The sequence below is a fragment of the Electrophorus electricus genome, chromosome 5 (assembly GCF_013358815.1).
Source record: "Electrophorus electricus isolate fEleEle1 chromosome 5, fEleEle1.pri, whole genome shotgun sequence".
Classification (NCBI taxonomy): Eukaryota; Metazoa; Chordata; class Actinopteri; order Gymnotiformes; family Gymnotidae; genus Electrophorus; species Electrophorus electricus.
In genome coordinates this window covers 26,565,604-26,589,623 of record NC_049539.1, presented here as the reverse complement: position 1 = coordinate 26,589,623, position 24,020 = coordinate 26,565,604, and the positions used below count along the sequence as shown (strand labels likewise).

The window sequence follows — 24,020 nt, the reverse complement described above, 5'->3', positions numbered from 1 at the left end:
TGTGTGTGTGTGTGTGTGTGTGTGTGTGAGTCTGACAGAAGCATGCATGGAAAGTGGAAGTGTGGGTACGGCTAGACGTACGTCCAGTTTGGACGTTTTAGTAGACTGTTTGTGTGTGTGTGAGTGATGGTGTGTCTTCATGTCCAGTGGTGGATGGTGCTCTGTCCTGGGTGTTGTCCTCTCTCCCTCTCTCCACCTGATTCAGTCCCCCAGGAGGGCTTTGGTTGAGAGGACACTGTGCGTGATTGGCTACCGCTTCTCACCGCCATGTGACTGGATGTAGAAGCTGTGTGTGTAACCGTAAAGCAACTTTGGGCTCCTTTGAAAGGTGCTATATAAATACAACTTCATTCATTCATTCCTAAAACCCAGTTATTGCGAACACACATGCAAACATGTTTTGTGCTTAGTCAACCTTGAACAAATGGCTACTGAAAATGAGTCCAGTGTCAAACATTATCCAAGGATAAACATGTCCAGAAGATTTTAGCCATACTCATATGTAGCTCATCTGGTTACATTCTCATGAAAGGAGGGAGGGGAGGGGGTAGAGATAGCTGTCTTCTATCTTAAAACTGCATCAGACATGATTGCGAAGTTAATACATGAATCGCTAAGCCTTCGGGACTAGTGAATTACTGGAGCAGCGCGCCCTCAGGTGGACAGAATTGTTAGTACAACGTGATGCCTTCCTATTGTCCTCCACCCCAGTCAACTGCTCTCCGTTGCCCTTAAAGGACGCTCTCTTGCGGGATGGGTCGCAGACACATGTACTCCTCGGGTCAAGACTAGGACCTCTAGAAAGTTGGACTAGACATTAATTGTTGTTTTTTTTTCATTTTTAATTTATTGTTCTATTAAAATTGTTATTATTGTGGTGACCGTTGTCAGTCAGAGGAGGATGGTGCCCCCTTTCAGTCTTGGTTCCTCTCAAGGTTTCTTCTCTAGGGAGTATTTCCCTCATCACTGTCACCCTTAGCTTCCTCACTGGGAGCTTGGACTCGGACATTTGTAACGCTGATTTGCGATAACATCTGTTGAAAACAAACGCTATATGAATACATTTTTGCTTTTGATTTTTTTTTTAAATTGTCTATTGGATGGGTTCTCATTATTTAAATGTTTGTGAAGATTTAACTAAAACTTCTTCACACTCTGCAAGCCTGCATGTCAATCACTGGTATCTCCATAGTATGTTATTATCCATAGCCCTAGCCCTATGTGGCTAATTATAAGATAATTCATTACTCGGTTATCATAATAGTTATTATAATAACATGCTCCGCTACAGGCATTTTCTTAATTGTTGCAACAATTAATGGTTATCTTAACAGATAAGGTTTTAAGCTTTGAAATTCAATTATCCTGTGGCTCTTTTCATCTTGTAGGTAGTTATACCGCAAATATAGACACTAATTCCTGGTTGATTTCAGCGTGAAGAATCCTAAGTGTGTGAAGCTAACAAGCTAGCAAACCCGATCCGTTCTGTGAGAACAGTCCATTACACATTCTTACACAGCCTTTCTCTTACAGTGAGTGTGAATCTGGTTGACCTTTGTGCTGTAAATACTATAGTTGTCCACTAGAGGGCAGCAGGGGCGAACATATTTGGGCCTGTTAACTGCAGACGGATTGGTAACGATACCCGGGAGAGGTCCGCGGCAGCCCTTTAGCTGAGAGTTTTTACGTCAAATCAAGTAAACTTTTATTGTCGCGTGGCATACACGAAAACCGTAAGGGCTTACTCATGACATACTTGCAGCATTGTTATACAAAACATACATGTACATAAATATACTATGTACATATCCTAAAAAGTTAAATATATACAACTGTACAAAAGTACAAACAGAACAGACATTAACATATATGGAAGAAATACCACAATTATCATATTTTTTATTGAAGATATTAAAATGTTGTATTTTGCATATGCCCAGAAGCATGCAGTAAGACTAAACACATTTTATAATTACCCTTTAACGCACATGGAAATTTAACACAGGTAATTGTCACTTTATCACAGTATAAGAATGCATAAGAGATATCTTTACTCACTATGTCACGCTTAAGTTGTTATTCACACAGTGAATATGAACCTGGCGTAGTAATAATAATTATAAACACATTGTGTTTATATAACACTTTTCAAGGTTAAGACTGTTGAAAGAAGTATTAGAGGGAAAGGGAAAAGGGGAGTTTTTTAAAGGTGAGATTCGATTATAGAGCGCACTGCAGACTGTTGGACCAGAGGGAGAAGCGAGATCCAGAATGGAGGAGCACATCTAGAAAAAGCACGATCACCATCGTTGTGAAGGTTGGAGGAAGGAGTGGCGAGGAACAGGGCTGAGGGAGATCTGAGCGCGCGAGTAGGTTTGCGAGGGAGGAGAAGATCAGATGGGTATGAGGGAGCGAGGTTATTCAGGGCTTTGTAAGTGAAGTGGGAGGATTTTAAATTAAACACGGCGTTTTACAGGAAGCCGACGGAGATGTTGGGAAACCGGAGTGATGTGACGGGTGAGAAGGCGGGCAGCGGAGTTCCGAACCATCGGATGTCTGTGAACAGAAGAGGAGTTAAAGCAGAGTTCCGAACCATCGGAAGTCTATGAACAGAAGAGGAGTTAAAGCGGAGTTCCGAACCATCGGAAGTCTGTGAACAGAAGAGGAGTTAATGCCTCGCAGAAGAGAGTTGCAATATACAAAGCACCTAGAGATAAAGGCAGGAATGAGAGGTTCTGCAGCACACAGAGAGAGGGACAGCCTAACTTTGGCAATGTTGCGCAGATGGAAAATATATATATATAATTATAGAGTTGGTGTGGGCACTTTAAATCTTTGACCTCAAGTCAGGTCAAACCTGATAACAGGAGGATATTGCCAGGTGTATTCGATAGCTCATGTTTATTGTTTAATCTTGGCGACATATGACATTTATTATTTATTTTATGCCCTGTTAGACGAGTGATGTCTGGAAGGACAGGCAGAAGGTTTAGAACTTCTCCTCAGTGGAGAAATGAAGGTCATTTGGTTTCACTATCACTCTGAACTATGTGAGTGTGGGTATGCGAGCGTGGGTATGCGAGTGTGGGTATGCGAGTGGGGGTATGCGAGTGTGGGTATGCGAGTGTGGGGGTATGCGAGTGAGGGGGTATGCGAGTGAGGGTATGCGAGTGTGGGTATGCGAGTGTGGGGGTATGCGAGTGTGGGGGTATGCGAGTGAGGGTATGCGAGTGTGGGGGTATGCGAGTGTGGGTATGCGAGTGTGGGGGTATGTGAGTGAGGGTATGCGAGTGTGGGGGTATGTGAGTGAGGGTATGCGAGTGTGGGTATGTGAGTGTGTGTTTGTGAGTGGGGGTATGCGAGTGTGGGGGTATGCGAGTGTGGGGGTATGCGAGTGAGGGTATGCGAGTGAGGGGGTATGCGAGTGTGGGGGTATGCGAGTGTAGGTATCACGTCAAGTTCCTTATTGCATTGTTTTGAATAATTCAGTCCCAATGGAATAGATACATTATGGCCCCAAACCTTTACAGTACAATAAGGAACATGAATGCAGCTTCTATTCGGTGAAACCTGCTTTGCGAATACTGCTTTGTTCAGGACTTCACTATCCTCATCATGAAACATCGCAATGTACCAAAAAAAGCATGTGTTCGTGTGAGAGAGAGAGAATTTAATTTGTTCTGTATGTTTCAAGAAAATATTAAAGATTTCCAATAATACTTAGAGAGGTGTGTGTGTGTGTGTGTGTGTGTGTAAGAGTCATGCTTGGATTTGATGCAGTGTACTCATGTTACACTGAATATACTATATATGCAGGCAATGAGGTACTTAGTTACATAAAGTGGGTTTTACACTGCGTGATTCAAAGCAAAGTGGATATCAAGTGCATGATTCACAAACCAACCATGTTTGGGAAAGGTCAATCCGACTCAGTACAACAGATTGGTATGATCTGGAGCCAAGATTATAAACACAGAACCATTTATGATTGGAAACCGGTATAACTGCTTTATTTTATTTTACTAGTTTTACATTCAACAAAACAAATGATCCTTCTTGAGTCAGAGTGAGCTAGTGCAGGATACAGCATTCTTTCATCAAATCCGTCCTCCATTTACTTACTCATTTGTACTAATTCTCTCTCTCTCACACACACACACACACACACGCACGCAGTTAAATTCATGCAGCGACCAATGCAAATATATCCGCTTCTCGCGTTTACTACTTATACATGTGATTAAAATTACCATTTTTTTTTTACTTTTATTCCAAAGACTACTGACAACATTTCTCCCAAACTCTAAATAAAAATGTTGTCATTTAGAGCTGAAAATGACAACTTGTCAAAAAAGGTGCATGTTTTTAGACCTCGAATAACACAAAAAAGCGAGTTCATATTCATCTATTAACAACAGAAAAACTAGTGTTTTGTCCACATTTGGCGTAATAAGCTTGATGTTCGGATACAGTTTTCACGCTCACCAACAATCTTTACCATTCTTCCTTAGATACGGTTTGGTTCAGGCGATAATCTAATGTAGTGTGGCATGCATGCATGCATGCATGCATGCATGCATGCATGCATCCATGCATGCATCCATCCATCCATCCATCCATCCATCTATCGCTGACTTTTATAGCACGTTTCAAGAGAACAGGTGTCAAGAACCCAAACGATTCCAGTAAAATGAAAACTAAAAACAACAAAAACACAACACAACGAACCACAGACGACGACCAGAGCGCCACCAGAGCGCGAGATCACTGCGCCATAATCCCAACGCCCGCGTGAATGACGAAGCGAGATCGCGCGCGGTTAAGCGGTTAAATCTGCGCGCGCAGAGCACGGCGCGCGCTTCGAAGGGCCGCGGTTCGTTTAGCGCGCGGCCGAAGCGGAGCGCGCGTGCCTCGTCTGGAGAATGAACAGTAGAGGAATTCCGATTCTGGGGTTTGTTCAGGTGAAGCGGATTTATGAGGATTTGTACGGCACTAATTTGCAGAATCCCACTGCAACAGCCCATGGCGGTGCTCCGGAACACGCAGTGTACATTATGCATAATGCTGAGGAAGTGGCTGCATTACCTGAGGTCCTCTCGTGATGGCAAGCTCAGTTTAAATCAGCTACGATAACAAACTGCAAATCTTTATGAGGCAACTTGCTTGCGCAGCTGATGGACCTCTGTGGGAAATGTTTTGTTTCTCTGGAAACCTTACAGTTACTGATTTGGGGTCGGTATGTGTGTGTATTCTGGAGGGTACGTATAGATGGGATTGTGTGCTTTGGAAGGATAAGTCAAGTGAACTTTGGGCCGTAGTGCTGGGCGTTTGGGTGTAGGCGGCTCCGTCCTGACACAGGATGAGAGGGAGAGAGTCAGATGAGGGGAAAGTGAGAGGAGTTTGATTACTCTTGGACGATCTTTAGATGAACTTCACCCAAACTGCAGCTTCGCTGTTACTCCATCTGGCTGACTTCCAAAGCACATGACAGTCCAGAGGCTACACAACACAGGCGTGTCTTTTGGTTTAAAAAGCGCTGGGGACGCGAATGTGGCCAACGTGCTGGAACTGAAAGAGGTTCATGAAAGGATTTATGGCTGCTTTATAGTGAGTTTTATCTCAGGATTGTGTGACCATAAAATATAAGCACAAACATTTTCTGATTCTGTTATTAAGAACACGATACATTTGTTTTTTGTGGGGGGGGGGGGTTTGTTTGTTTGTTTGTTTGTTTGTTTTTTTACTAAAACAAGTAGTAAATGTTATATAAAATATATTCAGAATACACTTTCATAAAGTGGCAGGAATGCATCCCCAGCATAAATGATAGCTATGAAAAGATAAGATCGCCTTTATTGATCCCCACGGGGGAAATTCAAGTGTCACAGCAGCTCCAGTGTAGAATTAATAAATAGGGTTAAAGGTAGAATTACAGTAAAATAAGTACAAATAAAAACTATGGGGACAATTACTACACACAATGGCCCAAGGGCCACCCCATCCGCTAGTGATACACACTGACCAGTGGTATGGAGCATATCGAAAGAGACAGTGAGGAAGAGTAGCAGGTACACAACGTCGAGGATTAATGGGACTACAGACGATATCGGTGCAACAGTGGTATATGGTATAATTACGGTTACATAATATATGGTATACAACAGTGGTAGAATTATATATATATATATATATATATATATATATATATATATAGGGTGAGGTAGAAGAAGGGTAATAGCACAGATAAATGAGCAAAGGGGGTAACGTGAGAGTAACCGATAGTGTGTGAATAAATCGGTAGATTATAAACAGAGGTAGAGTCAGACGGAGGGAAGGTCACTTACGCGGCTGCGTCAGGACAGCAGACGCATTCTCCACTTCTGCAGCAGACCAGACAAAGGCTGTGTGTGAGGAACGAGGATGCGACAGCAACAATAGCTCCTTTCTCAGCGTCCTGCGCTGGCTGACTCCGAGGTCCCGAGGGCCGAGGAATGCAGCGTGGTGGGTGAGCGCACCCCTGTCCCGCTGGACACTGTAGTCCTGCTATGCAGACCCACTGTAAACTCCCCGGCCCACACACCAGAGGCCGGGTTGCCAAATCTTCCCAGCAACCCCACTGGCTAGTGCCAGCCCGTTCCCCCACCTGGGGCTACATCTCCGATCCATGAGGCGTGAACAAGCAACAGGCAATGAGCACACGTGTGGGGGGGGCGGATTTTCAGTCAGCTGGGAAACCAGCACTTCAGGAAAATCAGGAAACTTGAGGAAAACTGCAAGAGTCTCCCTCAAGGTAGGCAAAGGCATGTGTCACTGGCTACCTTTCACAAACAGACAAACTTGAAATCTTGGCCACACTTCAAAATTGGCTAAAACATTTGCGTGTGTATTCATGTTTCAGCGCACAATGCATGCGGCTTAACAATACCACATTGCAATTACACTTCCATGTACAGCTGCGGAATTCGTTGAAACGTCAAAAATCAAAAAACCTTTGTTGTAACATGGTGAAGACTGGCCTGCATTCCTTTAACCAAAATAGCTTGTTTATGGAGTTGACTTATGAAGCAGACTAAAGACTGTGGAGTAGCTGGAATAATATATAATAAATCTGCTGATCATGCTGAGAGATTTTGTATGGGCAATGAAAAGTGAGCTCAGTGTAAATGGTAACAGAAATACAGGCTCTACTGGGTCATATCAAAGAGCATTAGGTCACAAACACACACACACACGCAAGCACGCACACACATTATATATATATATATATATCTATATATATATATATATATCTATATCTATATATATATATATATATAGATATAGATATAGATATATATAGAGAGAGAGAGAGATATAGAGAGAGAGAGATATAGAGATAGAGAGAGAGAGAGATATATATATAGAGAGAGAGATAGATATATATATAGACAGAGATATATATATATATATATATATATATATATATATATATATATATATATAGAGAGAGAGAGAGAGAGAGAGAGAGAGAGAGAGAGAGAGCGAGAGAGAGAGAGAGAGAGAGAGAGAGAGAGAGAGACTACTGCTGATATTAGTGTTATTGTTATAAATAAACTGATAACCTGTTTATTTAGTATTATAAACAGAACTTAAAACCTAATTAAAATAAAGCAGAGAGATGGAGGGTGTCAAGCATTCTGAGAAATCTGGTTTTACACACTAATGCTGGGAATCTTTGTGCTATTATTGATTCTGCATGAACATTTAAAGGTGCACTCATTTTTATCAACATAAAGTAGCAAAAAATATTTAACATTTTTTCTATGAAGTGCTGCTCAAATGAGTTGAAGAATCAAATTGTTTTGTAGTCCTCAAATGAACTGGTTTATGCTTCATAGAGTGGGTCCCGACATGGAGGCAGCCATGTTTCGAATAGTACAGAATCTCTTAGTACAGAATCTCTAAAACCTCGAAGGCACTATTGGTCAGTTTAAAGGCTGTTTCATAATGTAAAAAAAAAAAATCATTAAAAAATGATTCCTTTAAAATCTCAAGTTGATATAATTTAAACCACCTTTCTTCCATTAGTAATAAAGCAAGAGTTAGACCCTTCCACACATTGCAAGATGCTAAGAAGCTGACCTATGCTTTTCTTTGTGTCTTTGGACTACAATGATGCATTGTTTGCTGTATTACCAAAAAAAAAACAAACAAAAAAAAACCCACACTGTACACACAGCAGCTTGTCAAGAGTGCAGCTGCCAGAGTATTAACAAGAAAGAGAGAGCACGCCACATCTGTATTTGCATAACAGGCTTCCTGTTTCTTTTAGAATGTTGTTCCTTTTACTGTTATTTACTGGTTTCTTTTACTGTCTTCTAAAGCTGGTACTGGCGAAGCAGCTTTACGCTTTTCCGAATATTTTACAGGAGAGGTTCTTAACCTGGAGGTCAGGACCCCCCTGGGGGGGTGAGTGCGGTGCTGTAAAGGCAACACATTTCCACAAAATACTGACGACTGCATGCCAGCTCTGTTGAATAGCTTCACTTCTCGAAGATTTTCCGTTGGGTGAGTTTTTACTGAGCTAGGGGTCTTGAGTAAGCATTAAAGTTGAAGCACTTTTTCTGTGCAGGGCTCTGATGGCTTAGTACTAAAAATGGGAAGGGTAAGGCTAAAACACAGAAGCATCCGATTAAAAAAACTACAGTAAAGTCTCAACAGAAAAAAAACAAAAACCAAATGAGGAAACATGATGAAAGGTATCAAGTGTGTGGATTTGTACTGACAAATGAGTGAGAAAAACTCACAACTGTCAAACGTCCGGTCTCCAAGTGGCTTGTTCGGACGAAATTTGCAGGAATGAAGAATCACCACCACCATGTCGCCAATGGCATGTCGGTCTTCTTTTGTAATAGCAAAGATTTCCTCAGATGACGCACAAGCATGTTCGTTTAGTCACTAAAGTGCAGGCTGCGGCCCTGTTTGCTTGCTCTCGCAGTGCTCGCGGCTAAAGAAAAAGAAAACTCACTTCTGCTGGTAATGCCATCAAAGCAACAAGTGGATGATTTTTCAAGATTCTCTGTCAAGAGCTGGGAGCAGGTCATCATCATCATCATCAGCTGTACCACAGCGAGGTTTGAGGCTTGGATCAGAAAGCTGTGTTTATCTTGAAGACAGTCACTCCAAGGCCTTTCCTGCAATTGCGCTAGCTCCAGCACACCAAGGTGTGTTTATTTGGACTCATCTTCATCAAATGATAGCAGTTTTGAAAAAAAACTTTCCGGAAAACCGTGCAGAGTCCACAAAACAGAATCATTTGTATGCAAAGCCACGAGGAATGGTCACTGATCTATCTGACCCATGATATGCCCTGAAATATATCTTCATAGAGTTCTCTGTGCCTGCATGAAATATCTTTAACCCCACAAAGGGTCAAGTGATGAAAAAGGTTAAGAACCCCGTTTTACAGTTTGCCCCAAACTGGATTTTGAATAGTGATGAATTACTAAACATACCAAGAATTATATTTCTATAGTCTAATAGAGCCAAAGTATTAGATTCATTAGTCAGTCACCAAAGTTTTGGGCAGTGGTAGCTCAGTGGTTATGGTACTCAACATGTAATCAAAAGGTTGCCAGTTCAAGGCCTGCCACTGTTGGGTCTCTTAACACTCAGTTGTGTTTAGTCAGAATTCTAAGTCACTTTGGATAAAAGCGTCAGGTAAAGTTAAAGTGCAGCTAAAAACATTCACATTAGATCACTTCCTTCGCTTTATTTTGTAACCACTTTGTGAGGCAATTGACAGGAAACCATTACAATGTGATGCGTTAACATATCAGTACAAATAAAAGATCCACTCATTTATTTGCTGTTCTAAACAAAAAAATGGGACATGTAGCAGAACAGATTCATATCTGCTACCTGTTTACTGTGGTGCAGTCAGAGCTCAGTCACAAAGGAGTGCCAGGGCACTAATCTTACTCTACGCGTTCTGTTCCTCCCCCACATCCTCTGCATGCTTTCCTCATTCTCTCTCTCTCTCTCTCTCTCTCTCTCTCTCTCTCTCTCTCAAGCGTGTTCGAACAGGGCTGCTGCTCTCACTTCCTCATAGGCCCGGTGCCTGGGCCAGGGGGGGGGGGGGAGCAGACAGCCCGGAGCTAGGCGGAGCCAGCGGGGCCCAGCTTGCGCAAACGTCCGCAGGTGACCCATAAGACCGGGCTCAGCCTCCTCTCGTTTCATTAGCTGCGCGCAAGCTGACAATGGCCGGCGATCGTCACCTGTTATGGATCCTCTCCCTCTGTGCCTCGCTCGTCCTCTCAGGTAAGACACCGGATATACGGCCACAAGGGCTGCATAACTACACTGACAAGCTCTGTGAGGATGGCTTACTGGTCAATACTGGCTCCTGGTTGAGGGGCCACTGCAGCTCAGCTGGTTTGTTTATGGGGGACTACCCAAATGTATTTATCGTATGGTGAATAAATATCAGGTTACCATTGACAGTTTTTTTTTTCTTTTGGTAGTGTGCTTGCCTACTTAGGAACATTAAATGTGTTTATAAAAAGTAAAGTAAATGTTTGTGCAGCACTGCCTGTTGTGTAAATGTGTCACTTAAGCTGTTAAAATGCTGTGACACATTATTCAGTTGAAATGGGGGGGTTGAGCTTGAGAGCTGCTCTCGTCCCAGCCAGCGGTCGCCTCTGACAACGGCACCGCGATTGTAATGCAAACTACCCTCGCCTTTGTGATTCTGGAGCCCGCTCAGGCCGAGACACCTTTCTACCTACAATCTACCTGCAGCCAGGTGTGGGTATGGTGCTTCATGAACCCCCAGTTAGTCGGTTCAGTCATGCAGGGGTTAGAGCGTAGGGGCTAGGGTTAGTTTGTCAACTTGTTTATTTGTTTGTTTAACCTATGATTTAACCAGGCATGTCATTAAGAACACTTCCTTATTTACCATGGCAGCCTGGCAAACAGCGCAATCCACTTGAAGAATGCGTAAACCAAAAATGATAACAGTAAAAAAAAAAAAAGAAATTTTAAAAACTGCCATTTTAATGGTTGTTGTTGTTGTGCTGTGACTGAATGATGGGGGGCCATAAGAAGTGTGTGTTATTAGCGGGCCAGGGCTGGGAACAATGCGCAGGGTTGGAACTCCCTCGGAGTTTCTTAGGCTTCAGCTCCCTCTATTGACTTATTAGTAGGAGCATTGTGCTAACTAACCTCCATCGAATGTCTGCGTGAACATGTGAATGATGGCGTTTCACAGCGCTGAAAGGGCGCAGCGGTCTGGGGCAACGGCTAACCACGCCTCAACCAATACCACCACCAGACAGTCCACTCCTTTACTCCAGCTCCCGGCACACACACAGCCGTCAACACTGAGTGCCTGATACTGGTGCGCCGGGAGCCGGGTTGTATCAGAAAACATGAGCCATTAAACATGCGAGGTGCTGAAATAATGGAATTATTTAAAGCTAAGAGGTAAAGAGTGAAGTGAGAGCTGGATTAAAATAAATGCTGTTTGAAAGATATTGGGAGTGAGTCATAACCTGAGCCAATATCAGTGTCACAGCTGAAGAGAGGTAAAAAAAAAAAATAATAATAATAATAATAATTATATATATATATATATATATATATATATATATATATATATATATATATATATATATATATATATATATATATCAACAAAGACATGTATTGTTATGCATTAATTATTAACTACCTGTGGTAAATAATGTTGTGTAAGAGGCACAGGTTGTGTGATCTTAACCCTAGGAGAACAGAAGCCCAAGTATTACACAGGAACATGGGTATGACCACACTCTCAAATGTTTTGACAGTGTGTTTGTTTGTCAAGCACTCTTTAATATAGTCTATACAAAGATCGGTGACTGTAAAGGCCACTCCACCAAGTCAAGCTAATCTAAGCCCTTTATCGATGGGCTCATAAACGGCACATCCAGGTCCACAAAAGTATGGGCAAGTATTAAAGGAGGAAAACGATCCCAATCTGAAGGCGTGTCTCTGCAACAGGCCCACGATTCTCCTCACCTGTTGGTAGTAAATGTTTTTGGTTTTTTCCTCTTCATCCTTCCGCTTCTTGTCACAGGTAGCCGTACTCTAGACGGAGTGGCAGTTTACGAGGTCATTCGACCAGTCAGACTTCATTCCCTTTATAAGCGAGACGTAGAGGTGAGAGAGCATCCAGAATTTCTCTGCAGACAATCACTCCTAGGGCAATTACTCATAAATTTTACTTGCTGTAGGCTAAACGCAGTATGACAAAAATAAGATTCTGTTTTCACACACTTCACACACTGGTACTGGTACACAGTACACACTACTTCCCGGTAATAAACGTCTTAATGTTGGTTTGAACTGAACTGTTTCCTCAGTCATCCAGGCCTGACGTGGTGAAATACGCCATGACTCTCCATGGGAAGCACATCGAGATGGAACTGCAGAAAAACAAGTAAGAACCTCTTTTGTATGCCAGACAGCATAAAGGCTCACAGCTGCTGCAAACACACATCCGGTGGCTCGGCCCAAGTCTGCATACACATGTGGCGCAATCTAGGAACAGTTCCTGCTTTAGCAACCACCACCTGACCACAGAGCGTCACACAAGGAATCGGTCAGAGCCGCTGGGGTTCGGGCCGGGGCCAACAGGGCCGGACGGATTTGGAGCGGGGGGTAGCGGGGTGGGCAGAGTCGAAGGATGTCAAGCTGAAGTTATCCAGACTTCAGCTCAGGGAATACCTCAATTCAACAAGCTTGTTTGCGGCCTGATTTCATATCCGTGTTGGTCCCTGCAGAGATTTACTGACCAAGGACTACACTGAGACATATTACACGAAAGAGGGGACACCCGTCACGACCAAACCTGAGGCGCTGGTACGTGAAGCTCACCAACTCCTTTCAGCTCAGTGTCACAAGACCATTTTCTCTCTCCTACACAGCTCAGCTCTTAAGGCTCCCCCAAGCACTTCAGCGCTAATCCTAAAAACTCTGCACCAGTGAAAAGCACTTTTCTTTAGCGACAGAAGTGATAAAAGCGTCGTTTGGACGATGTCTGGCCCCTAGACAAACACGTGTCCAAATAATAATATACCAAAAGCAGTTTAACTAGTTAAATACATTTTTTGCCCTGTTGTTCTCCCTCTATTCCCAGGACCTCTGCTACTACCAGGGGAAGATCGTGAATGACAGCGGCTCCCTGGTCAGCATGAGCACTTGTGATGGATTACGGTATGACAGATAAAAGTCAACTACAGCATTAAAGGCTTCTTAAAAGCTTTTGACTACGTTTGTCCAATCTATTCACTTTTTGAAGAGATATTGTAATGACTGAGTTTTAAACTAGCCATGTTGTCTCCATGGGACTGAGTAGTATGTGCAGTGGTTTTGCAAGTTTTCTAATCTCTCAAGTTGCTCCTTGATGTTTGTTAGTTTTTTAGTGCTGCTGCACCAACTTAAATTGGCCTCACTATTAATTAAATTAAAGAAATTACACCAAACATTAGTTCATGTCAGCAAGTGGTTTTAAGTAAAACATTTCCACTAACTGCACAATTTTATCCCAGACACAGAGTAATCGCTGAGTAATCTCTCTCTCTCTGCCAATCACTGTATCTCAGAGGTTATTTCCAGACCGCCGAACAGAGGTTTCTCATCGAGCCGCTGTCTGAGGACGGCGACCACGCTGTGCTGAAGTATGAAGACGTGAACAACACCCCCATGGTGTGCGGGGTCACCAACACCAGCTGGGACACCAACACCGATGGCTTCCCCCCTCACACCGGCAAATCCCGAAGCCGGTTTTCGGTAAAACCCCAGTTTATCAAGCTGTTCTTCGTTCAACACTATAGCAACCCCGTGACAGGAAAATGGGATCAGAAACTGGTGCTTTCATAACAGCTCGTGAATTGGCCCAGTAATCAATGCTTTCCTATCAAACTACACGTCCGGACGTATAGAACGTGATCGACTGCTCTTCTGTTCCTTTGCTTTTTTGCCAGGGTTCAACATCGTTACAGCAGCAGAAATACAATGAACTCTTCCTTGTTGCAGACAACAGAATGGTACGTGTCCCCAGGGGAAAAACACGAGGTCTGGTCTAAGGTTTCAACTGTATTCTTAAAAAACAGGACCAGAGGATTTATGATCGTCAAAGTCCAAACTTCAACTCAAATGGTGCTTGTGGAAACTCGTGTCACACCATCATCATGATTAAACACGAGGCTGAAACTTTTTTTTTGTGGCATAAATCCAAGACACTGATAACGTATGCGAAAGCTAGTTTTCACTTCCTGCTGAATGTGCATGTTGTGGTGAGGCTGGCTGTGACTCACTACACGTCGGGTCTGTGTTCCCACAGTACGTGAAGATGGACAAGGACATAGACAAAGTGAGGAAGAGGATGTACGAAATCGTCAACTTTGTCAACACTGTGAGTCTCAGATTACGCCTTGGCATGTGGACTGAAGTCATCATGCCAAAAATTCCAGCATGACGGTTGTTCCGTAGAACTTCTGCTGGGGAAGGTTGCAAGTTTGTGTGTTAAGGTCGAGGTTAAGGTTTTTGTTCTCTTCAAACTCCCGACACACCTAAGACGGGCGTTGAACTCTGTCCTGCCCTTTGTTTACCTGGTTTGGGTGTTAGGGCAGCTAGAACACAACAAAAACCTGGACTGGCTGGAAGGCACTGCAACCCTTTCACGCAGCTTTCAAAAGCACCTGCGATTTATTTCCAAGACACCCATATTTACCATGCGATTATTTGCCATTATACTAAAAAATGAACGTTTACATCAATTGCTAATACACTTATTAAAGCTTTTAAATCCTCTGAGCTGTTGACTGCTCGACATCTCGGCAGGTGTATAAAGAAATAAGCACCTTCATCGCCGTGGTCGGGCTGGAAGTGTGGACGGACTCGGACAAGATCAATGTGACGACGCCGGCCGGAGAAACCCTGGACAAATTCACCAAATGGAGAAACGATGATCTGCTGAAACGCCAGCAGCATGACAATGCCCATCTCATCACGTAGGTTACGTCCATGACGCGCCTTTGTCAAAATGCCGCCATTCATTTTGGCAACATCGTTCGAGTCATTCCCATAATCATATAACACACTATTTTATCGTTATGATTTACTTATGTGACCTTTTATGAACGTATAACACTAAGGAGGTGACGGGCGTGATTTCTGATCTCATCCAGTGCTATAGACTTCGATGGTTCAACAGTGGGGCTGGCGTTCATTGGCACCCTGTGCTCAGGCCATTCCACGGGAGTCATCCAGGTACGGTCCCCCCCAACCCTCAGGGAAGTGGCATGCGCACCCAGCGCATTGAAAACCATCAAGCCAAATGAGCAAAAGAAATCTTGACTCCTTCTTGGCCCAGCCAGACACGTTCCCACCCCAGCTCATGCCTCACATGTATCTTCCAGGACTTTGCTTAAAGAGAGAGGGGCGGGGGGGGGAGATTTGGGCCACTTCTAGTGTAAATACCCACACCACAGCAACAAGCTTTTGCCGTGGAAACAGAAACAAGGGTTTAAGGACTTCTGTGGCTTCAAAGGATCACAGCTAACCCTTACGTGAAAACCGAATACTTTGCTTACAAGCTCAAGAGCAAACAGCAAAAAGGATTTTAAGCACGTCTTAGTATTTAGCAAGGCTATCATGTTGGCTGAAGGATTCCTTTAACAGAGGGCAGTAGAGTGAGGTCAGAGATTGGTATTATCATTATTTCATTAAGTCAGTGTTTAATCAGGTCTATTCCCCACACATTAGTCCTTTAACCATCTTAATCTCAAACTAGTTTATGTTTCAACTTCCTTCAAGAGCTTTTCATAAATGCCATTTCCTCCTGCTGACTGACTGATTGAATTTGTTTACCACTCTCTGGTTACAGGACCACAACCCACGCGCTGTCGCCGTTGGGGCCACCCTGTCGCACGAGATGGGCCACAACCTGGGCATGAACCATGACACCAGCTCCTGCACCTGCACCGACAACAGCTGCATCATGGCTGCTGCACTCAGGTAGGTTAACCCTGTGCCCGGCCCGCGCAGGCCCATTTCTGAGGAATGGCTTCGACCTGCTGCAGCCCCGTCGCCGGCGCTAATACAGGGTTGACCTTTTTTCTTACCGTGTAAAACGTACGCAGGAAAAAAGGAACGTAACCCGAGTCCTGTTGTGTTATGTGAGTTTGGAGGTGCAGACCCAATAGCCTCCTGTAGCAGTCATGATCAATGCTCCTAATTTAGTACTGAGTACTGTATGTAGTACTGAAACAGAGAGGAACTGCAGAAAGGAAGTTACATCCAACTTATGTAAAGTTCCTCGATAGATACAGGCTGACTGAGGGAAAGAATTCCTCACAAAGGACTGACTAACCCTCCAGAGCTAAATCATATCTGTTCTTTAGGCTCTCCTGTTTCACCTCAGCCCTAATGCAAGTGTGTGTGTGTGTGTGTGTGTGTGTGTGTGTGTGTGTATGTATGGACATACCTACTCTCTGTTTATTTACTATAATTTAGAAACAGTGTTGGCAAAACCACCCTATATTCTGAAGACAATCTTAGTTTTCACCTATGATACTTTTCCAAATATTCAAATATTATGTTTTAGTTCTGTAAATCAGTTCATATATAGGCTATCATCTTTGTCTTTGTATTTTTCTTAAAAATAATTTAAGCATAAACTAATAGAATAAAATGGGCTTTAAGACTATAAAAGCCAGTCAGGTTTGTCCAATCTTTTGTCTGATTCTGTGTCTGTAAGTGCACCTAATCATCTCAGTATGGAACTGCCTACCTATTTAGATGCGTGTCTGAATGTTTAAAACAGGTATTTAGAGTTTATACCATTCTGGTTTAAACATTTTTACTTGAGAGGCACTGCCTGTCAAGTTCCAGCACGGCTTTTGTTCACTCACTCACACACACACACACACACACACACACACACACACACACACACAGCGGCCTCAGGGAGGGTGTTGCGTTCCGCACCCCCAGCGGCCTCGTTGCTAATGGTTACCGCCCCCTCGTGACTCTTCCAGCTACACCATTCCTCAGCACTTCAGCAGCTGCAGTGTGAACAGTTTTGAGCAGTACCTGAACTCCCGCAACCCCGAGTGCCTGCTCAACAAGCCCGAGGATACCAAACTCCTTCAGCCGCCCGTGTGTGGCAACGGCTTCAAGGAGATCGGGGAGCAGTGCGACTGCGGCACGGCCACGGTAAACCACGACTCCTTTACAACCCTCCCACCCCAAGTGAAGGTGTTGGGTGTTCCTGCCACAGTAACTTTCTTGGGGAAACGTAGTCCTAAAAGTATCATAAAAGTCACAGGGAGAATAATCAAGCAACCATTAGGCAGCTCTAAAGACGCGTTGCATCACCTAGGCCCTCCAGCCAATAGGAGTACTGGTTTATTCCCTTTTCCTCAATGCACAAGGTAAAAAACACCCTTCCAACAGAAGCACGTACTCACAGGTGTGTAATCTGTAGAGCGCATCAGAAACTCTGGTCTAGACATGCCTGAAACATGAAGGGCATTTTACGATGATGCACCAGCAATAAACAACGTCCCGTAAAAAAGCATTTCCCCTAGCCGTAGTAAGAGAGCGTGCCTTTGATACTGGGATACTTTGTAGTTTAGAACAACAGTGTGTTATGGGATCAGTAAGCATGTGGAAGAAACGGTTCTAATCACCTTGGTGATTCAGGACTGGAATGCAGTGACACGCGCGTACATTCCAATCTCCTGCAAGGGAGGGAACTCCACACCATTACGCATCTGTTCAAACCTGTCCAGGATACCTGTCGAAACTCACCTCCAGCCAGAGCTTAAAGGAGAGCGCTTGCAAAACAAATCATGTTCCCCCACACACATACCGCGTTCTTGTTTTGGTGAATTGGTTTTCGTTTGCAGGGCGCCTTTTTAAAGCGAGAGCGTATGTGAAAAATTAGGCAGATGAATGACAACTGATATGTAGACCATTTTTAGCTGGTGTCTCTACAGGGTTAAGAGTTATGACTTCAGACTAGGTGTTTCTGTTTGTTTGGTTTAAGACATCAAGACTCTACCTATATACTACATGTGTCATTTTCCAGTGAACCCTGTCTGATGTATGGGTGTGGGTGTATGTGCGTGTGTGCACGCAGGAGTGCCCATGCTGCAACGCCACCACCTGTATGCTCAAGATGGGCTCGGAGTGCGCAGAAGGGGAGTGCTGCAGGGAGTGCAAGGTGAGAGCCCTCATGTGGCAGCGCTTCCTGAGAAAACGCAGGCCAAGAGCCAACCTGGAGCAGGAAACCCACTTCCAATAAATAACAAACAGCCTTATCTCAGCTGGATCACTGCCGAAGAATTTCCAGTGAACAGTACTGAAAGGATGTATTATAGACAGTGGTACAGATCTAGCAGCAGTCACTCTGGGTCACTGATAACATACTGATACACAATGTCACTCGTCATTAAAACTGGATGTAAGATTTGTGGGTTACGAGTTCAACCTGGATCAACGGTTGTCTGCAATTTCCAGACGCTGCTACATTTCTTTGTTGTATTTCCAGTGTAAATTAACCACTATTTCTATACTGTCAAGCAGGCTAAGTTGGCCTCTAGGAAGCAAAAAACATTAACCCTTCCTACACAAAATGACTAAGGTGGAACACATGTTCAACAGGGGGCTAGTGACCCGGGTTGACCGCTCTTGTACCAACGCTTGACCTGTGTTCAGCCAGGCTGGGTTAACTCTTGCTGTGAAGAAGGTTCATGTCAGAATGACCACAAGCACAAGCAAAGTAAACTAATCCAGAAACATGTCAAAGAAAAACAGATCAAAAACCGATCTTAATCCCATCCCTGCCCCTAATCCTGCCCCCACCGGTAAAGCTGACCTCTCTCACACCTCCCAGATCTTGGACTCCTCATACATGTGCCGGGAGAAGCACGACGAGTGCGACCTTGCAGAGTACTGCTCGGGCCAGTCCGGCGTCTGCCCCGAGGATGTCTTCGCCGTCAACGGTCTGCCCTGCAAGAACAAAATGGGCTACTGCTACAACGGGAGTTGCCCACTGCGGAAAGACGAGTGCATCAAAATGTGGGGAGCAGGTGAGCGGGCGTTCCGCCGCGGCCGTTGGGGTCCCAATCCCGGAGCGGAGGCGCTGTGTTTTTCAAATGCCCACTTTCGTTTGCGTCCCCCAGATGCCGTTGTGGCAAGCAACCACTGCTACGAGCAGAACAAGAGGGGTTTGTTCTACGGCTTCTGCTCCCGCCCCTCTAGCGAACAGTTCATCGGCTGCCAGACAGAGTGAGTGTATTCCATTCGTTGAACCATTGCGATGCTTCTCCGTTTTCAACGTGTTTTTAACCCACATGCACGTGAACAGACGGGACCGAGTGAATCACTGAGTTTGCATCCACAGTTCCAGCACGCTGAGAGTGTTCGCCGTATCGGACATCAGTCCAGGACAGCTTCCTGATTATCAGACTAGTGCCTAGTTTTGTAGATAGCATTAAAAAAAATAAAAACAAAACCCCAGCAACATATATCACCTTCTTGTCTCCAACTGGTTTTGCTCTTAGGGACATACTGTGTGGAAAGCTCTTCTGCAGTAAAGGACAGGAAAACCCTATCAACTCCAACGGACGCCTGGCCAGGATCGGCGACTGCAAGACCACTTTCTTCGACAACATAAGCAAGGACAATTCTCTAGTGGAAACGGGCACCAAGTGCGATAATGACAAGGTAAAAGCTCATTCACCGAACACTACAGAGAAACAAAGGTGAACCCGTGTTCCATGACCACTATAGAGTGTCAAACACACAGCCCGTGGGCCAGGACCAACCCCATTAGGCTTTTAATCTGGCCAAATGAAACAAAAGCCCTGTTTGAATGGGAATAGTTAAATCAGTAATTTGGACGGGATAAGTTACATTAGTAATATCATTTTTTTAAGTCCTGTCCGAACACACCATGTCAGTCATTTTTACCAAATGCATGCGCTTTTACCTTCTGGAAAATTGGCCATAAAAATAAATTCAGGTTATATTAATCCAGTGCAAATCGACATGTTTGTAAAGATTCCATTATACCCTGTGGAAAACCTTCACGGTTTTTCTCAAGTACGGAGGAGCTCGAAGAGACATTTAGTTTCGTTGTGCATGGCAAACGCCTCGCGAGTAGCCTTAGCGCTCGCGTCTGTGCGACTACATCTTTGACAAGCAGTTACAACTTAGGTTTACAGTTTCCGTGGATAGCTTTCAATATTCACACGTACCAGTGATTTCACCATTCTGCCGTAACGGCTACGAGAACTAAAGAACCGCCTGGAGCAAGGCGTTAACACTGACATAGCAGTGATCATGCAGCTCCAAGCACTTCATGCCCATTTTTTATGTTGTTGTTGTTGCTGGAAATCATTTTAGTAGCTTTTTAACAGCTCATATTGCTTATTCTACATGTTTAGTTTATTTTATTTGTTGAGTTTTTTTGTTTTTTTTTTTTATTAAAGCCTCTCAACTTGGTTTCATATAGTTAAAAATATCATACTAGTAAATGTATGCATTGGAATATGCATTTACTAATGTTATATTTAAGAAATAAATATTAACGCAATTCAATGCTAGTTAAATGTGCCAATGCAAATATAGAATAATTATATATTAATATAATTTTATACGAGTTAAATGTTTCAAATATGCTGAGCTCCTTCTTGTGCTGAACTGTGAGGGTGCTGAATAACTGATGGTGGCATCCACACAGCAACAGAAACAACCCAGCATTAGTGGTGGTGTCGTGGTGGTAACATGTCAGGCAGGATCAGTGTGGCTTAGACATATGTTTGAGTCATCTGACGCTGAACGAGTCTCTCCCGTAGGAAAACAATCACCATAAAATGTGCAAATGACAAACAAAAATATCCAAGATACCAGCTGGTTTAGCCAAGGTTTGCACAGTACCAACAAGACTGAATTATGAGCAGGGAAGTAGTCATTTTATGAAACACTGCTCTCAAACGGATCAGCAGTTAAAAAATGATTCAAATCTTTCAAAAATAAACGGCCGTGAAGTGCTTGGAGCCCTATGATCGTGATTTGCAATTGTCATAATTTTTTGGACGGTCCTGAAACCACACTCGTAATCTGTACATTGCTTTAAAGTGTATAATATTACATTTCACTTGTGAGCACAGTATACACACACAATATTTTAGCAGCCCATGTGCTGTATTAACTGCAGTTTTTGAGTCCATTTTTCAGCACAGATTCTGGCTAATTAATTTTAAGGTCTGTCATCATCACGCCGTCTCTCAGCACACACAATGAGGTGAAGAGCAACTGCCGGCACAAGCTCCAAAACCTGCGGCCATCTGTGCACGTCATGGTGTCGCAGAACCGGCCTTCCCAGCACCGAGCGCTTTTACTTTAATTCTACTTCAGGGAGAATGAATAGGACGCTCAGAATGGGATCCCAGTTGTTGAAAAAGAAACCCGACTCCTAGATAAAGGAAAGTGGAACACCTTTAGTGCCCAGACCTCAGGGAATGTAACTGCTATATACCAGCGGTGTTCCAAACAAGATTCTGCACGATGTCCAACAACAAAAATAAACCCAAAGTTGAGGAATCTCTTCTTGGTCTGTCGCCATTTCTCAGGTTTGCAGCAAGAACCAGTGTGTGGACCTAGAAACCGCCTACAAGGCCACAAACTGCTCAGCCAAATGCCAAGGACACGGGGTGAGTGGCAACAGCTCCTGCCTTCCGCACTACACAGGGGAGGAGGGATCCGTAATCCCTGCCTTCGTCTCTTCACCGATCCCACGTCCCCGCTGTTGTCACAGGGACTTCCAGGTTCTATCCGTTTTTGTGTGGTTCTCTGCTCCAGTTCAGTTCACAAAGGCCATGACTAGATTAAATCCGTATCCCGCCCGTGCAAACGAATCAGGCTGTGATGCAAAATACAGTGGAACCAGAAGAGAAGACACGGGATGTGTGTGATCATAGTGCTTTGTGTGTGTGTGTGTGTGTGTGTGTGTGTGTGTAATTGTGTGTGTGTGTGTGTGTGACCCCCAGGTGTGCAATCACAAGCTGGAGTGTACTTGTGAGCCTGGCTGGCTCCCGCCTGACTGTGAGAGGCGTTCCACCAGCGGCCTATCCAGAAGTACATACAACTTTATACTTTTTTTTAAGTCTCCAGCTCCAGATCCTGCAGAAAACCGGTTCCCGATTCCACCAATCCCAGCTCTCGCCCAGCTCTGCCTAAATATATACTACTCCAGTTCCAGGGTGCAGGTGCACGGCCCTGTGATCCACATATTGGCTGCATATTTCAGGGTCTTGGGAGCCGGAATTTTTTAAAAAAATCTCCGTCCTGGTGTTCAAGGAATCAATCAGGACATCTTGATTTAAGTTTCAGTGTGAGGTGATCTGGCATAACAACCCCTGGTTTGTGGGTTAAATCAGCTCAGCTTTATGGGCTTGTAAGAAAGCGAATTGGGAATGTTGATGTATGGGAAGCACTTATGACGGATAAAACCACACCTCCTGTTCCGCATTCTGTTTAAGGTGGAGTCATTGCCGTTGTTGTGGTGACCTTCATCCTACTGGGGATCGTCCTAGCTCTGGTTGCCATCTATCTTATGAAACGCAGAAAGCGCCAGTGTCAGACTAGGTGAGCAGAAACACATACAAATATTCTCTCACTGTTACACACACACACACACACACACACACACACACACACACACACACACAACAGCACAAACGCTCCTATTAGAGTGGGCCCAAGCTGTACATCTGAGTGCTGCTATTCATGTCCCCAGCCGTCAGATGCGGAAGAAAGAGCCTGCACCAATCAGCAAATCCTACTTCAGCCCTCAGAGAGTAACCCCTCCTATGGTAACTTCTGAAGATCTCTCACACACATCACTTAAAATTAATTAATTTTCACGTCGTCTGTCCACGTCGGTCCGTGGTTGTGATGAGGCAATATGCGTTTTGTTTTTAGTTGGTACATCCTAAAGGTCCCCCGCCTCATCCTCCTAAGGGCTCACCCAAAGTCCCGACCACAGCTCCGCCCAAGGTCCCGCCGACAGCTCCGCCCAAGGTCCCGCCGACAGCTCCGCCCAAGGTCCCGCCTACAGCTCCGCCCAAGGTCCCGCCTACAGCTCTGCCCAAAAGCCTGCACACAGACTTCAGAGCAGCAAAGCAGGTATCATGGCCAGTCCCACCAATATTGCCCTTTATTCCTGATTTAAAACACAAAATTTATAATAAATGAATTTGATAAAATTAGCAAACATTGAGTTATTGTTTTGAAAGAGAGTTTCTCTTTGTTACTACCTGTTTAAAATTAACATCTATATTTGGACCTATAACTAGCATCTGAAAAAGTATTAACTGCATGCTTCAGTAAACCTACATCTTTATAGTATCATATTACTTTTCCCAGGCTCTCAGACCACCTCCTCCTGCACCAAAGGTGTGACATCCGCCTCCACTGGACTGACGTACGGAACAAACCGGCCTTGAGACCTCAGGATCTCACAAACTGGGCCCCCAAGCACCTAAAGAGGACTGATGAACTTAAACTACTTGAGTTTTGTGTGGCCGTCTACTGGCCAACACAGAAAGTGCAGCTAATGCTGTGCAGAATCCAAACCTATCTTCTGTAAATCCAGCTCCTGAAGGCCAGCTCGCTGCAGAGCTTGGGTCCTCTTGCAAAATAACAAATCTGGTGTGTTAAAACAGAGGATGTGTTGTAAACTATGCAGCGGCGTAGGTCTGCAGGGCTGGATTTGTGCCACTGGTTGGTCTCAGGAGAGTGCCATTCTGTGGTATGATGCCTCCTATTGGAGCCTTTCATGTATAGAACTTGAATTTGTATAGAATAATTTATTTTCCCACTTGTGTGCTGTGTGTGTGTGTGTGTGTGTGTGTAATATATATAAACATATATATATAAACATATATAAACATATATAAACATATATATATATATATATATAT

The 24,020-nt window shown here is 44.0% G+C and overlaps 2 protein-coding genes across 2 annotated transcripts in view; one reads left to right on the top strand and one right to left on the bottom strand.

Annotated features, from left to right (window-relative positions):
- Nucleotides 1-24,020, bottom strand: part of ppp3cca (protein phosphatase 3, catalytic subunit, gamma isozyme, a) — a 71,348-nt gene that overhangs the window by 5,295 nt on the left and 42,033 nt on the right. The window lies entirely within an intron of this gene.
- Nucleotides 6,719-23,960, top strand: adam28 (ADAM metallopeptidase domain 28). Its single transcript, XM_035526493.1, has 24 exons — nt 6,719-6,790; nt 8,409-8,547; nt 10,053-10,299; nt 12,098-12,180; nt 12,384-12,460; nt 12,804-12,882; nt 13,160-13,236; nt 13,626-13,812; nt 14,007-14,069; nt 14,366-14,437; nt 14,866-15,035; nt 15,213-15,294; nt 15,911-16,041; nt 17,064-17,241; nt 18,170-18,253; nt 18,926-19,121; nt 19,215-19,320; nt 19,596-19,758; nt 21,669-21,749; nt 22,086-22,173; nt 22,578-22,683; nt 22,835-22,910; nt 23,020-23,223; nt 23,464-23,960. The coding sequence occupies exons 3-24, from the start codon at nt 10,239-10,241 to the stop codon at nt 23,497-23,499; spliced, it is 2,400 nt and encodes a 799-aa protein (XP_035382386.1). The 5' UTR covers nt 6,719-6,790; nt 8,409-8,547; nt 10,053-10,238; the 3' UTR covers nt 23,500-23,960.

What these genes read in the sequence shown, in the direction of transcription:
- adam28 (XM_035526493.1), top strand. Translation starts at nt 10,239, where the DNA reads ATGGCCGGCGATCGTCACCTGTTATGGATCCTCTCCCTCTGTGCCTCG. An exon ending in GACAATGCCCATCTCATCAC is followed by an intron (nt 15,036 to 15,212) that starts GTAGGTTACGTC and finishes GATCTCATCCAG; the next exon opens with TGCTATAGACTTCGATGGTT. An exon ending in CACCAGCGGCCTATCCAGAA is followed by an intron (nt 22,174 to 22,577) that starts GTACATACAACT and finishes ATTCTGTTTAAG; the next exon opens with GTGGAGTCATTGCCGTTGTT.